The sequence below is a fragment of the Esox lucius genome, chromosome 23, assembly GCF_011004845.1.
Source record: "Esox lucius isolate fEsoLuc1 chromosome 23, fEsoLuc1.pri, whole genome shotgun sequence".
Lineage (NCBI taxonomy): Eukaryota > Metazoa > Chordata > Actinopteri > Esociformes > Esocidae > Esox > Esox lucius.
Genome location: NC_047591.1, coordinates 13,624,014 through 13,639,898, shown reverse-complemented (window position 1 = coordinate 13,639,898; position 15,885 = coordinate 13,624,014). Strand labels below are relative to the sequence as shown.

Genomic DNA, 15,885 nt, shown 5'->3' with positions numbered 1-15,885 from the left:
CCTCTGATCAAGTCAAGTGAACATAAAAGGTTCATTTCATTGGCAAAATGAACTTGGGGGAATCCCCAAATGTCTGGATGAAGCAGCGCCCCCATCCAAAAGGATTCACGAGGATGACGAGCAAAGCGTGTGTCGCCTTGCCCTCCACCCCTTTTATTCCCTAACAGTGAGTCTACTTGGCTGTACCGACGTCAAGCTGCACGAGGAATGCGCAAGAGTCCCTTTGCCATGGCAACGTTTTAGTGAGAATGACAAGCTGAAGTCATAGTGGCAAATCTACAAGTCATCTCATAAATCATAAATAATGACTCATTATTTTTTTGTAGATCAGCCAGCCAGTCAGTCACAATTCACTCGTAATATGTTGCGTTTCTGAAGCTCTCGATCACAGCCATTAACTTCGATCAGCTGTCCACTTGAATGACATCCAGTGTCTGTCACCTCCCAGTCTGCTAACCGAGTGAGGAAGTGCAGAGGACTCATTTAGACTAACTTCTTCCCCAGGCTACATAATACTGTTTGGAATGCCTCCAAATGTTAAGCAAACCAACACTTGTCCATAATATTCAGGGTAGCCTAATCCAGCCAATAACCAGCTGGTGGCCTAAAACACCAATTTTAGTCTTTGAAAAATAAACAGGATAGCCTTTTTATAATAATGAACAAGTTATAATGTAAATGCCTTGTTCTGCCCAGAATCAGTACGGTGTTTTGACAGTGTGATGGTAATTCCATCGATCAACACTCTTAATTGAGTAAGAAACAGAGACAAAATTCTCTAGGCACTATTTTAATATAATTTGCAAATAAGAGAGACGCGTCAACCGCTTACAAACATAATCGTCTGAGGAGTCTCTAACTCAATACATGCACAATCTGTATATATTACATAGAAAAAGGGGTGTGGCAAGCTATCCTCCCCCACATGGGTAACCTTTTCAACTGTAGGAGAAGACTCACAGCATCTGGACAAACAACATGATTTACGATTAACCCTATAATCTACTGGTGCCGGTCAAGGATGCCCCCCTAGGACAAATACTAGAACCCCTCTCTCACGCTCCTCTACCTATCTAAACATGGGTACTCAGTACTTTAACTAGTAACTCATTCATACATGCATAGGACCAAGAATACATCAGTTCAAGAATTTCCACAACAACAGCTGAATTGTACATTCCATCGTCACACAACATTGTTACAATAGTGATATTTGCTTGGGTGTACCTTGGGGGATATATGTGGAAGATGATTTGCTGGTTGACTAAGCTGATTAAACCAATGCCTTGCACCAGCTTTCTTATTGGCTAATGAAGCCAGTTGATCCACCATAACCTCCACGCGTTTTGGCAGAAGTTTTGGGAACAGGATTGTGTTAGCGGAAGTCAAAACAACTGTAGGCGACTGAGCTACAAAATCTACAAATGAGTGCCATGTTGCTTGTTGATTCCCTATGGACTGATGTTTGTGCATAGGAGATAATCACAAACTAACTTTGGTTTTGACTAGCCCTGTCTGTCTCCGGGAAGAGCTGCTCTCAGTCTGAATCAGGCCAGCACCTTCACTACGGACCAACTGACCAGAACCCCTTAAATCCTTACATGGGATCAGGGTAAAGGAAGGCTTTAACAATGGACCAGTCCCCCTGGGTGGAGCTACGTCCGATCAGAGTAGCCTTTGGCTTGTCAACGTGAGGAGTGGCGAGCGGCAGAACAATCCTGTCAGACATGAATTATGTGAGGAGGTCAGGGTTAGAAGAAATCCCATCTAAAAGAACAAAGGCAGTGGTAGTGAACTAAAGCGCCAGAGTGAGGAAGGGAAGCTGATCAAAGCATTCCCTGATGAAAATGTACTCGGAATAGAGGTTGAGTTAGGGACCGCTGGCATAGTGTGAGTTACTCTCCTAATACCATGCCAGCCATATTGAGTGTACCCACGAGTCAAATCGATGTGCTGCTTTACCCCTGCTGTCATCTTATTCTTATGGACTCAGATCTCTCACTTACCATAAGTGAGTTACAAATCACTGTCACATTAATTCATTGGGCCCAGAGTTTCTCCCATGATGCGCCACACTTCCAGTGCTGCTAGTGTGTGAAGGCTCATCACAGCGCCAGCCCTTGACTCAGGCAGGAGCTCACCAGACCAAAGCACCGCCAGCTTAAATCATCTCCTGCTTGAGATGGTTGGTCCACAGCAGACCAACTGTCTGACGTCCGCTGTGCAGTCGGTCTATCTGGAGAGCCAGTGTAATAGTGTGGGTTGGTAATATGATCCGTTTAAACATTGTGCAGACTAAAGGGCCCGGGAGCGATGTATGGGCCTCTCGATGGAAACATGTAATCTATATGCAAACGTCGCTGGCATCGCAAGTGAATATTTATTGCAAGGAGATGATGGCAGAACATCAATATTTAAGAAATGCTCCAATTCAAAGCACTCCATCGTATCGCTGTGTTTGGTGTAGTGTGAGAGTTCTGGAGAGGCTTGAAGTAGTCCTTTGGGGCCATACTGGAATGTAATGAGTAGCGTTTGGTCTTCGGCTGAGGAAGTGGCAGTTTTCTTCACGTTCTCGAATTGTGTGTCGAAGCAAATCCTACGGGGAGTATCAGATGCCCTGTCTCTTGAGTTGGTACACAGACGCCCAAGACCCACACAGGATTCAGTAACTACCACAGTAATTATATCGAGATTTCCCGTGGTCAATAAAATGTTACGAACTTCTCAATCCCCCTGTAATAAACGGCGATACAAATGTTGTAATCAAATTTGGCTCCTGGATATCTGGCTGTGTGAATCAATATGGGCGCATGACTGACCGGCCTGTTGTTGTGCTTGTCTTTTTTGCGCAGAGCTTCCGTACGGTTGGGAGAAGATCGATGACCCGGTCTATGGCAGCTACTATGTGGAGTAAGTCGGGCCACGCTTCTTTAATATTTAATGACTGTTTTGATTTCCAATAATCCCCCTGTCTTGCCTTTCCGCTGTCCTGCGTTCATCAGTCATTACTGGCCCAAGAGGCAGATGATATGTTGGGCTCTGCTACTCATTTAGTCTGTCTGTCTGTGTGGATGAAGCCACGGTGGTTTGTTTGCTTGTTTGTGTCGGCGCGGGCGTGCTGTGTGTACGTGCGCGTCTCGGTGTGTTTGTACAGTGCAGTGACGAGGTGTCCCCCCCCCCCACCCCCGTTGAGCCGATGTACCGTCCTGTTCTGGAGGTGTCACTTCTTCTGCTGCACTGGTCCCCTTATTCCAGGGAGAAGAGGGGAGGGTTATTTATAGCCTGGCTGGGGAGGGAGTTTGGCTGCCTGGCCACATCCCACTCTCTCTCCCTAAAAATATCACCGCTAGCCTACGCTCCTCCTCTAGCTCCGCCATGTGGAAACCCTGTATCCCCGGGCTGTGACTGAGCCAGCGCGGCCATACCTGACCCGGCCAATGATTACGTCTCATTCCCGGCTGTCTGGCTGCGCCGTTCAGTTAACCAGTTATTATGATAATGGTGGTGGGAGGGGGGCGGGGACACACAAGCGTTGTTACAGTCTCACACTGGAAGCTTGTGTTTAAATGATGACTAATTACTTCACACGTTCGATAGTGCGCTATTTGTAATTATCGACTTGCTCTCAAAGACAAACCAAATTAGCGCTGACAGAATGTTTAACAAAAATAGACTTAGGGAGCAATCATTTTCAGAAGCACTTCGGAAACCGCACGCTTAATGATTCCTAAATGCTGATTACAGGAAGCTGTGGATTTCAGTAAGAATGGGACATATTGGGCACATGTTCATTTTTTTACTTTCCAAAGCCATTCTCCAGCTCCATTACATAAGACCAAGGATACTAGGGGTGTTAAATTAATCATCATAGCAGAGCGATATTCATCCAGCTCGTTGCGAAGGAGAAAGGAGGTGGTGGTGAAGGTGTGTACTTCAGACAGCCCATTGAAATGTCATGGCTATACCTTCCTCTTTGGCTGTAGCCACATAAACAGAAGGACCCAGTTTGAGAACCCGGTTCTGGAAGCCAAAAGGAGAGTCCACCAGCAGCAAATGCAAGCGCAGGGCCTGTCTTCACTGCCTCTACCTGCTATCTACAGAGGTAAGAACACCTGTACTTGTACCTCTACACAGCGTTAGTGTGCAGTCATTGTAACTATGTTAGCTTTATGTCTGTATATCGTTCTTCACAACTGCCTTTTCTTTGCTAGCATTTTGCTAACACTTTGCTCACATCAGCCTCTCCGTTTACAACATGTTCACCACTCACCAGTTCAGCGACGATATCTGAGGTAAAACACTGTATGAGCAGAACCTTGAGGGTAGTGTCTGTAGGAAATAAACTCTGTGAATGAAGGGGTTCAACCCTTTTGTTACACTTTCTGTGTACTGGGCTCCTGTTATACTGAGAGGGCCCCTGTGTACTGTAAGGGCCCTTGTTATACTGTGAGGGCCCCTGTTATACTGTGAGGACCCCTGTGTACTGTGAGGGCCCCTGTATACTATGAGGGCCCCTGTGTACTGTGAGGGCCCCTGTATATTGTAAGGGCTCTTTTGACATGGCTCTACTCTCCAAGTAGAGAGTGTTAATTTAAGGAATATTTACTCCCCCTTAAAGGAAGCTGGTTTATTTGTGAAAATGGCAGACATTGAGGGGACTACTTTATCTCTCTCCCAGTGGTGGAGGAGATCCCGACCTCCTCCCCGTTACCCAGAGCCACCCTGGCCCACATCGGCCCCGCCCCGGAGCGCTGCCAGAGCCTCAGTGACCTGTCCCAGTCCCTCCCCCCAGGCCACCGGGTGGGACTGTTGGGCTTGCACACCCACACACCCCCGGCCTCCGCCACCAACTCCCCACTGCGGCGCCAGCAAAGGCCGCGGAAGGATCCGTCGTGCTGCTCGCACCGGCACCTCCTCCACCAGTCGCTTCACGCCTTCGTGGTGGAGCCGGCTGCCGTGTGTTCTGGCGCTTTTCCCCTGTGGCTCTCCCTCAGTAAGTAGGGCAGCGAGTAGCGGTACAGGCTTGCTCTTTTCCTTCTTGTGCCTGCACCGAGCTGCCTCGCTCTCTTTCAAAGCATGCCTGCTCCCGTGGTCGGAGTCTCGCCGGTTCCCTCCCCGTCTCCAGCGCTCCTCGGCTCGCTGCTTGACGTTTTGACGGCGCTGCGCTACACTGTGTCCTCCCCCTCCTTCTCGCCTGTCGACAGGCAGCAGAAATTGTAAACATAGTGCTCCATGTCTGGACTACTGACAACAAACCCCAGCTGTAAACAAACAAAGGGAAGGTTTTGTGTCCCCTACTCGCCTTCCAAGGTGAATAGAGGGGAGATTAAATTGAGTGCGGCAAACGCTCCTTGGCTGAGTTTCCCCGCAACGCTGTGGCAGACACTGATATCCTTAATCCGGGCCCTCCCCTTTCATGAGCCTTTTTTGGGGGGGGATTTAGCAAGCTGATTATTGGGTGTTGCAACTTCCGACAGCATGCTGTTGCAGAATGTTCAGATGTCTCACCTGCTTCCCTCACCCCTCTTAAAGCAGAAACAAAGCTAGCTGTTCAGGTGGATGCTGACGAGTCCTTGGTTTCCATGCACTGTGTTTTAGCACCAGCTCTGAGGGTGTTCCCCTACCAAGCCGCCTGGCGTCAGATGAGAGGAGCCTGAGAGACCGCATTTTAAATGGCTCCTGGCATTTGTGGGACGGTTTTGGCGGTGACACCCCAGTGCCGGAGTAGACACCACCCCACCTGCACCACCCACCCCTTTACTCCCCCACCATTGCCTAGCGGCTGAACTGCCCGAACGGCGTCCCTGTATGTCCCCCTGCTAGCCAGGTCCTACCGTGGCCCCCCCCCCCACTCCTGAACGATACAAAGTCTTGCATCAGCCCTCCAACTGCACCGTGCTCCCCTTGTAAGAGGAGCTGTGCGTAGATGTTCGTAGATTGTTTATTCATTTTGCGTGTGGTTGCGTCTGTGCGTGCGCGATTCCCTCCACAGAGAAGCCCCTGTTCACGCGGGACCCAACCCAACTGAAGGGCAGCTTCCTGTCCACGGCCCTACAGAAGAGCAACATGGGGTTCGGCTTCACCATCATCGGAGGGGACGAGCCAGACGAGTTCCTACAGGTGAAGAGTGTCATTCCAGATGGCCCGGCTGCGCAGGATGGAAAGATGGACACAGGTAGGACTGAGCTGCACACCTGCCAACATTAGCGAACCTTTAAAGGTAGAATGGCTTAATCTACCAAAGAATGCGCACTTATGTCACACTTATTCCTGCGCTAACAGACACATGTGAGTACTTCCATCAAATGTGTTAGTTTACTTAGTTTGGTCCACTTTACCTGCAGTGGGGTCCTTAGAAATGTAAAACAGCGGCTGTATTGGTGATCTATTGGTTGGTCTTTTGGTTAGTCTATTAGCTACGGGATGTTAGACAACACTAAAGGCGATGACAAGATCTCTGGTTCTAGCTTTTACAGAATTTAAAATCAAAGAGGTCCTGTACAACAACATCATTTGTAAAATAAAGAATACAAATGCGGTAGAAACAGCATCCATGTCTATCATATACGCTTCTACAGGCCTGATTAGCTGGAGAAAGATGCATGTCCTCATTGACATTACATTTACTATTTTGTTTCACGTTTTCTTTAAAATCAGTAACTACAGCACACAATTATGCTGCATAACAGGTGTTTCTTTTTTTCCATTCCACAAACTGAAGTTGTTAGTTTGTGGAATGGAAATAGGCTGTGACTGTCATCCTTTCGACAGTCTCTGTGTGATCCAGTCTTTCTCTCTGTAGTGGTCACCCAGTGGGATGGTTCATGTGCCCCTGACTTCCTCTGTGCGTGTGCGTGTGCGTGTGCGCGTGCATGCATGTGTGTGCGCGTGAATGCGTGTGTGTGTGGCCGGGTGGTTGTTCACACCATCTGCAAGGCTCTGTTTGTCCATTAATCACTGTATAGACTTTATGAGCGCCATAACTCCTGGCCCTGTCTTGGCTCCCTGGGCCGCCTGGTAGAGGGACTGCGACACCATTACGTCAGATTTATACACAGACACACACACACACACAACCACACACACACACAGAAATAAGCTAGCTAGCTGCACAGAAGGTCAACGGGGGGAATAAAACTCTGGTGTTGTCAGTGCTCTCTGCATGGGTCTGTGTATTTATATACTGTACTGAATTACCGGACTGAACCAAGAGTGGAATTTCCACTAGCCTATCCATCAGGGTATTGGCCTGGTTGGACTGGACCAAGAGTGGTGTTTCCACTAGCCCATTCATCAGGGTCTTGGCCTGGTTGGACTGGACCAAGAGTGGTGTTTCCACTAGCCCATTCATCAGGGTCTGGGCGTGGTTGGACTGGACCAAGAGTGGTGTTTCCACTAGCCCATTCATCAGGGTCTGGGCGTGGTTGGACTGGACCAAGAGTGGTGTTTCCAGTAGTCCATTTATCAGGGTCTTGGCCTGGTTGGACTGGACCAAGAGTGGTGTTTCCAGTAGTCCATTTATCAGGATCTTGGCCTGGTTGGACTGGACCAAGAGTGGTGTTTCCAGTAGTCCATTTATCAGGGTCTTGGCCTGGTTGGACTGGACCAAGAGTGGTGTTTCCACTAGCCCATTCATCAGGATCTTGGCTTGGTTGGACTGGACCAAGAGTGGTGTTTCCAGTAGTCCATTTATCAGGGTCTTGGCCTGGTTGGACTGGACCAAGAGTGGTGTTTCCAGTAGTCCATTTATCAGGGTCTTGGCCTGGTTGGACTGGACCAAGAGTGGTGTTTCCAGTAGTCCATTTATCAGGGTCTTGGCCTGGTTGGACTGGACCAAGAGTGGTGTTTCCACTAGCCCATTCATCAGGGTCTTGGCCTGGTTGGACATCTTGGCCTGTTGCTGGTCTTGTCCGACACAGCAGCTGTGCAGGGATCCATCAGTTCAAACTGCTGTACGTGGTTGATGTGATCATTCTGAGATGATCACAGATGTTTTAGTGCCACACAATATTATGTGGAAATGTTTTGGTCAGATGTATATTTTTATTCCCACTTCACAATCCCAGGCCTGTGCAATTGTGAGAGTCCCATTCCAGTCACTCACTGTCAGTACACACGCACGCACGCACGCACACACACACACACACGTGCACACATACACCGTGCACAGGATCCTTTTTACCAGCCCTGCCGCCGGGTTCTAGACCCAGTGAAATGTGTTGACACAGCACCTTGCTGTGTTGGTTAGAGAGAATGTTTCTGTATGTTTCCTGTACAGACATGGAAATGATCGGGGAGGACAACACGTGACGACGGCTGTTCCCCATTGACATTGGGTTGCGTCAAAGCAGTCAAACCAATAGCAACGTTCCTTCGCTTATGCAACTAATCCCAAACGCCTTAAACTAAACACTGAGACCTTTAGCTAACTGCCAGTCACTTTGCTGGAGGGTCAATAGGGAGTTGTGTGGAAGGCCGCTGTGCTGTGTGGTCAGCGCTGTTGCCAGTTGTCATCAGCGCCACAGTACTGCACTCTCTCTCTCCTTCTCTTTTTGTCTATGTCTTACTTATATCTTTCTCTCTCTCTTTTTCTCTCTCTCTTTCTGTCTGTCAACCCTCTCTGTCTTTCTCACCACTGCCTGTCTCTCATTTGTCCAGATGGCCACTCTGTCTTTTCCACAGTCAGTGCTGCGGTCCAACCCCATCCTGGGAACACTTTAACACTGTGATATGAAGGCCTGTTCTTGGCAGGAGGAGGGTGGTAGTATCTTCTGTTGCCATACTGCTTGATGACCATCAGTAGATAATTGATGTGTCATATGTCCGTGATGATTGCATTTAAAAAGGGGAAATGGAATCTCGTGATGAAGTGGAGATTGTTATTACTATGCTCATTGCGTCTGGGTTTGAGGAGGACTTTCAGATTGTTTTGAAGGAGAGCTGTAAATCAACAAGTTTGTGTGCGCGTGTCTGTGTGTGCATGGGTGCGTGTGTGTGTGTGTGTGTTTAAGTACCTCAAAATTATAGGTGAACTGGGTGAAAAGTTAAGTAAGGGCATTTGGAATGTCCTCAAAAGCAAATATATTTTTAATGTTCAGGGTTAAGATTGGACTTTGATTTAGTATGTTTTTTTAATTTAGTTCAGGGTCAGGATCGGAGTAGGGTGAGAGATCTTCTTAACATATTATGATAATCAGTATTTGTTCCTCACGTGTATCGTGATGCCAACGGGTGTGTTTGGGTGCATGTAGGCGGCATGCGTGAAATTGGCGTGCGTGTGAGATTCTCCGGTGGTGTGCGCCTGCCCCTCTGTCATAAATAATGATTTGCCCGGCGTTTCGGCGGCGAGGGCACGATGAGGTCATGGCGCCATCATCTGTTTTCCAGGAGCATGTGAAGCTATTGATTGTGACACCAGGGCTCCAGGCAAATGTCGTCCCTGTGTACCTAGATTAATTAAAATGCCCAGCTGTGGCGCATCACGCAGCCTGCAGGGATACGCTATCGCTAGCTCTGTCAATAGAAACCCAGCGTTCAAACCCTGAACCGTGGGTCTGTCTACACATGAGACAGAAATGACAATGACAGGGGATGCTAAGTAGCCCGATTCCTAGGTTCCTGCTCTTTTGCCCGCCCCTATGGTCGTTGTACAGGTGTCATCTACCAGGCTATATTCCAAAGCAAAGCAAGCAGGGCAGATTATTGTGTGAGTGTAGTCCGTTCACTGTTGTCACTAAGTGGTCATTGTGGTCACTATCTGGAATTGTTGGGGTGATTTCCGTTTCGTCAGTCAATGAAGGGAATTAATTGAAGCTGCGTTGTACTAACTGGGTGCACATATAGTTGACCAGGTCAGTGAAGCGATCCACTCTGCTGCTTCCGTCTACCTAAACAATAGCCAAGAAACTGACAGTTGTGGCCTTTCCGAATGATGAAGAGGTAACTCTTTCCACTGGCCTTTTCACGTTTTCATACAGCATTGGAGCTCTCTCTCTCTACCTTCCATTTTCTCAACAGCTCTCCCTCTGTCATTAGCATAATAATGCCGCTTATAATTGAACAATAATTATTGTCATTATCAACCTGCGCAGTGCGTTTTGGCAAGACTTCAATTATATACGGATGCCACCTTGTGTTCTCCCGCTTAATCAAAAGCTTCTGATATAGAGCAATGTATCTGAGCCTGATGGAGCACAAAAGACAATATTCATGAGGATACAGCCAGAGAGAGGGAACATAACCGGGAGATATGGCAGTGACTCTACCAAAAATAAAGAGAGAGAGAGAGAGAGAGAGAGAGCAATTGTGCATTAATTGTTAATGAATGGCTAAGGGTTTAGTTATCTAGATTGCTCTAAGTGTGTAGCAACAGGACAGTGAGGAGCTCTGGCTAATCTCTCTCATTTGTCCACCGCACAATTGAATGCGGGTACGGTAATTATGGGCCCCTATTCGTTGGAGTTCACCATTAGAGTGTATTGAACTTAGATGATTCCCCGTTCTGAGTGATTCGTTCGAACGCGATACATTTCTGTCAGGAAGGATTTGCCGTGCGTGTGCTCGTTAGGCCCTAGGAATTATAACCCTAAAATCCCAAGTGTCCTTGGCCCTGACACCCTCTGCCTCCACTCTCCCAGGGGATGTAATCGTGTACATCAACGACGTGTGTGTCCTGGGCACCACCCACGCCGACGTGGTCAAGCTTTTCCAGTCGGTGCCCATCGGCCAGAGTGTCACCCTGGTGCTGTGCCGTGGCTACCCGCTGCCCTACGACCCCGAGGATCCGGGCGCCGGCGCCACCACACTCCTCTCCCCCCTGGGCCTGATGGAGCAGCGACCCCTCCTGGTCAACGGGCGCTCCAACTACGACAGCTACATGGACTACATCTCACGCACGGCCCGCTTCGTCCAGGAGCACGGCGACCAGCATCTCAACGCCCACCAGCCGCCGCACCCCGGCGACACCCACCTGGACGGCTCCTCCCTGACGCCCGGTGGCCCGCACGGCGAGGACTCTCTGTCCATGGCGTCGTCGGGGGCAACGCAGGCGGAGCTGCTGACCCTGACCATGGTGAAGGGGGCGGAGGGCTTCGGGTTCACCATCGCCGACAGCCCGGGGGGACAGAGGGTGAAGCAGGTGCTGGAAGCACAGGGATGCCCTGGTCTGTGCGAGGGGGACCTCATCGTGGAGATCAACCAGCAGGGCGTGCACGGCCTCACCCACACCCAGGTGGTGGAGCTGCTGAAGGAGTGTGCCGTCGGGGCTGAGACCAGCCTGGTCATCCAGAGGGGTGGAGGAGGTAAGAGAACCACTTGGGGCCTCTCTAACCGACGGGTTATGGCGTTACTCTCGCTCTCTTTTATTTTTTCGCTCTCTATCGATCTGCTTGGTTCGCTCCTTTCGCTTGTACAGTGTTCTCTCTCTATCGTTCTTTTTTTATTCATGTTTTGTTCTCTCTCTCTGTTTTTTCTTCAAGCCGTGTTCTATCCTTTCTCTCTCTTTCTCCGTCTCTGTCATCATGTCCAAAATAACACAGAAACCCATTATACAGAGGCGTTTGACTGACACTCAGTTCCTCTCACCTGCTCTTTACTCTCTGTCTACTTACTGGGGAGAAAAAGTGCTTACCTCCCGTTTACTCTGAAGAACTCATGTCGTGCATTTTTTGCCTGTGCTCTTTCTTTGGCAACCAAACAAAAAAAAAGATGTTATTGATTGAATTTCCTACATGATGAAAACGCTGACTCATTTTCAAAGCTTCCTGGTTTTTCTATTGGTTCTGCAGCCTTTGCTTTATAGAAATGTAGCATGTGAGACCTATGTGTACAAATAAAGAGGGTGAAAGAACTACACAGTATGCTGACTAGACAGGGCTGGCTAACAAGACACCGACAGTTAACTGTTTCTGCATCTTCAGGAGTGATTGTTGTTTACCAAACCAACTGTATGGTTGATCAAGTCAGATGACTCTCATACGAAAGCTGTGTTGTCGGAGTTAGGGAACCCGTCAGGTCAGAGAAGGACCTTGTTCTCTAAGGTAGCAGCCCTACCAGTTGACCTCTACTTGATTGTTTAATGGGATGTCAGTATCGTTTCCAATCAAGCAGACAGGTGTAATGAAGGTCAGAGGGAGGGATCCCATCCTGTCTTCTCTTTTGAAGGTGCGGAGGTGAAGCGTGGCACAGTACTGTGTATTAGGAACGTCTCATTAAAGAAGCCATTTGTACTATTTCCGCAGTACAAAAGAAGAAAAATGCAAATTATATTTTGAAAAAGGTGTCAAGTTATTTGAAATGGAGTACTTGACAAATATTTTGCTGTTGTCAACGTATTCACAATTGGTAGATTCTGCGTCGCCCCAATGATTTTCTCGGGTATATTTTGGTTCCACTTTGTTTGACATGAACGGTAAGACTGATGAACAGAGGCATACATCTCCTTTATAACAGTTTTTCACAACAGAAAAGAATGAACAGTTCGGAATACATTTTGAGAAGGCTCTGGAGAAAACCTGAATAAAAATATGTGCGTTGCTTTCGAGCAATGTAGTAATACACAGGCCAGTATGGACCTGAAAAGCGAGCGGAGTTGAATACAGTTGACAGATAAGATGTTGGTTAGCTATGTCTTAGTTATACCATGACTAGGGTAGGTTATGACAGTGGTAATTCTAAACTACCTGTTGTATAAGGTTAACTAGATTACCAAACTAGGTACTATTTGGTCAGCATTTAACCTTATCAACATCGGTGTCTGCATATGTACAGTCAAACAGAAGGTTCTGTATTGGGGCATGAGATCTCATACCAAGAGGCTGAGAGGGCTTCTCTTTACAAGACATTAGACTGAACATCACTTGGACTGACTAACCTACATACATTCTTGTCAAACAGCTGTTGTTACCAGAATCATTAAGGATCAGAAGGGTATCCTAAGCACCAGAGAGGACACTTGAGCATTGGATAGCATGTTGACAGGCGCTAGCTTCTTGTGTTGACAGTCTGACTTGAGGCGATTCTTTCTTAGAAAAAGACCCAATGGAAATGGTGACTTGCGTTGGTGGGAGACAATGAGGACTTGGAAATGTCGTTGTTCAGGTTATCTGCTGATGTAAATAAGTTCACCTGTAGTGTGCGAGCAAATTGTCTTTCACGCTGTAGAGAAGAAGGCAGTCGATCCACACAGACACATTGGTTTTAGCACACACACACACACTCGTTGGTTTTAGCACACACACACGCACTCGTTGGTTTTAGCACACACACACACACATGTTGGTTTTAGCGCACACACACACACACATGTTGGTTTTAGCGCACACACACACACACATGTTGGTTTTAGTGCACACACACACACACATGTTGGTTTTAGCGCACACCCACACACACATGTTGGTTTTAGCGCACACACACACATGTTGGTTTTAGCGCACACACACACACATGTTGGTTTTAGCACACACACATGCTTGCTGTACTATACTTGGGAGGATTTTTTGGGACCAAATGTATTTTCATTAAAGAATCATTTTTCCTAACCCCTACTCCTAAACCTATCCTGAAAAAGCTATTCATAAGTGGACTGGACAAATGTCCTGCTACTCAGGATTTACCATTTAGGGTTAGTATATTTGTGAAGATATCTGGTATGGTAACACACACCCACACACACACACTCAAACACAGTCCCATCTGTGCAGGACCATGGCGGTTTTTGAAGAGCTACTGGCAGCAGTCGAGTATGGCTGGAAGGTCAAAGTCAGAGTGCTCTCCTAGAATTGCTGCCTGCTAGCCCATGAAGCAGCTAGCTAATTGATGTATATTTAGTTGCATTGCATTGAACTTACGTAGCACCACTTAGCTTGGTCACGCTACTGCCCACAAGCAGCACGCCACGGTGAACCGTCACATTGGTTTGTCTGTGACTGCCAAGTGTTTGGTGAGAAAGGTCGTTGAGCGCTAGACACGATTCACTTTGTTACAAACATTCTGTGGGAAGGCAGAAATTATTAGGCACCAAATACCCACTTACCACATTGCCTGAATTTATTTTCTGTGATTTAATTGGAATTTCACCTCTTGCACTAACTTCAGCTGAATTGAAAACAACTGACCTCAGCCCTGCAGCCAATAGCTCACGCTCCCTCACGGATTTCAGATCTTAACCTTCTGCAGAAATCTGAACGAAACATCTTACCATTCTTCTAAACCAATCAGGGATGCGAGTTTGCAGCGTTTAGCTTGGCCATTATAAGACCTAATAAAACTGTCGCCATTCCGCTGAAATGATGTTCTAGCTCTTAATGCCTGGCAATTTGGCTGGGCTGTCGAGGAACTGGATCCCAGCCATACGTTCTAATTAAAATGGCCTCTCTCCCTTCCCGAGGGTGGCTGCCCGGTAGACAGAGGAGAGAGGTGAGCACCAATGTCTGCCTGTCACCACATCATACACAACTAGCCAGCACATTATCACTTCCTCATTGACTCTCAAATGGCTTGTTTGCATCATGGCACACAGATAGACACGTGTACACACGCATTCTCACGCATACACAAACACACACACATACATTCACATAGACACAGCTCATCTATTTGGTAAACACTCTACAACTGAGACTGAGCTGAAATGGGACTAGCTAATAGAGTTGATTATGTATTGGCGTTTTCCATTATGCAGCTGTGTGCGTTTATGTGTGCGTGTGTGTGTGTGTGTTATGGGGTCCAGATGGTTGTGTGGGTAGCGCGGCCATGCAGCTCATTTAATGACCGTCAGAGCAGCCCAGACGTGTCTGCAGGCTACCAGGCTGAACCACACGCACACACACAAACTGAGGCAGCACCATCTGCTGGCGGAGTTTAGTACCGACCCTGTGTCACCAGATGGAGAAACTCGGGAAAAGCATCTTTTTTTTTTTAACAGTCATCTCACACACACACACACACTCATGATTTCCCATCCCTGTGGGCCCTGGGGCATTGTTGTGGCTCTTCTATGGTGGGTTGCCGTGACAACCCCTCCATGACATGCCAGGGCAGTCTTATTGAGGTCCTAAATGATCAGTAAGGCTGAATCAGCTCTGTCAGGAGCAGCCCACAGGCTTCAATAAATATGACGAGGGAGAGCTCTTATCTCTGGGAGCTATTTAGAACCATGAGTGTAGAGAAGCCCTGGGGGTGGTGTGCGTGTGTGCGTGTGTGCGTGTGTGCGCGCGCGCAGTTGTGCTTGTGCGTGTATCCAAGATTGTGCTTGTGCCTGTGTTTCATTAATGTGTGTGTCTGTATGTGTGTTTGTGTGTTGCAGTGTTGACCATATTGCCCAGGTCCACGTTGTCATGGTCACCAGCTCTGAATGGATGAGCGTTGCTAGAATAATCCAATCACTGGGTTGTGTGTAAATTGTCTTATTGCATTTTTACACCAAGAATGAGTATGATTTTGTAGTGTTAATATGGAAGCAATTCAGCACACACTCTTACGCAGAGCAGCTTACAGTAGTGAGTATTTTTCACTAATAATCTTCCTGGATAAATTTGACTCCATCATTTGTATTAATATGTCTTTAAGTACCATAACATGTCAGGCCAAGTCTAAAGAAAATGGCCCGAGTGTTAAGCAATTATAAAGACTAAAATTAAGAGATTTTCCTGGCGATATCTATATTCAGAATTAAATGGATTTAGTCCAATGGCCGAAAGCATAGATGCAAAGTCTGGTGGCTTGTACATATAGTATCTGTGTTCATACATTAACCGTAGGCAATAAGGCTACATTGATTCAATCAAAGAGATACTATGAAGAATGCATTGTCTCTATATGTCTAAGTAATTCCATTCATTACCATGAAGCAATAAAGTTACAGTTTATCACACAGAGTGTACA

General features: G+C 47.5%; 1 protein-coding gene across 7 annotated transcripts in view; it reads left to right on the top strand.

Annotated features, from left to right (window-relative positions):
* The window catches only part of magi2a (membrane associated guanylate kinase, WW and PDZ domain containing 2a), a 200,797-nt gene that overhangs the window by 149,976 nt on the left and 34,936 nt on the right, over positions 1 to 15,885 (top strand). For 4 of the 7 annotated variants that reach the window (XM_034290052.1, XM_034290051.1, XM_034290050.1 and 1 more), the window contains exons 7-11: positions 2,853 to 2,910; positions 3,984 to 4,102; positions 4,679 to 4,993; positions 5,993 to 6,175; positions 10,638 to 11,300. In XM_034290052.1, the coding sequence (XP_034145943.1) occupies positions 2,853 to 2,910; positions 3,984 to 4,102; positions 4,679 to 4,993; positions 5,993 to 6,175; positions 10,638 to 11,300 (1,338 nt within the window). The remainder of the gene's footprint in view (positions 1 to 2,852; positions 2,911 to 3,983; positions 4,103 to 4,678; positions 4,994 to 5,992; positions 6,176 to 10,637; positions 11,301 to 15,885) is intronic. The other 3 variants (XM_010892581.3, XM_010892578.4, XM_020042949.3) reach the window with 1 other exon arrangement.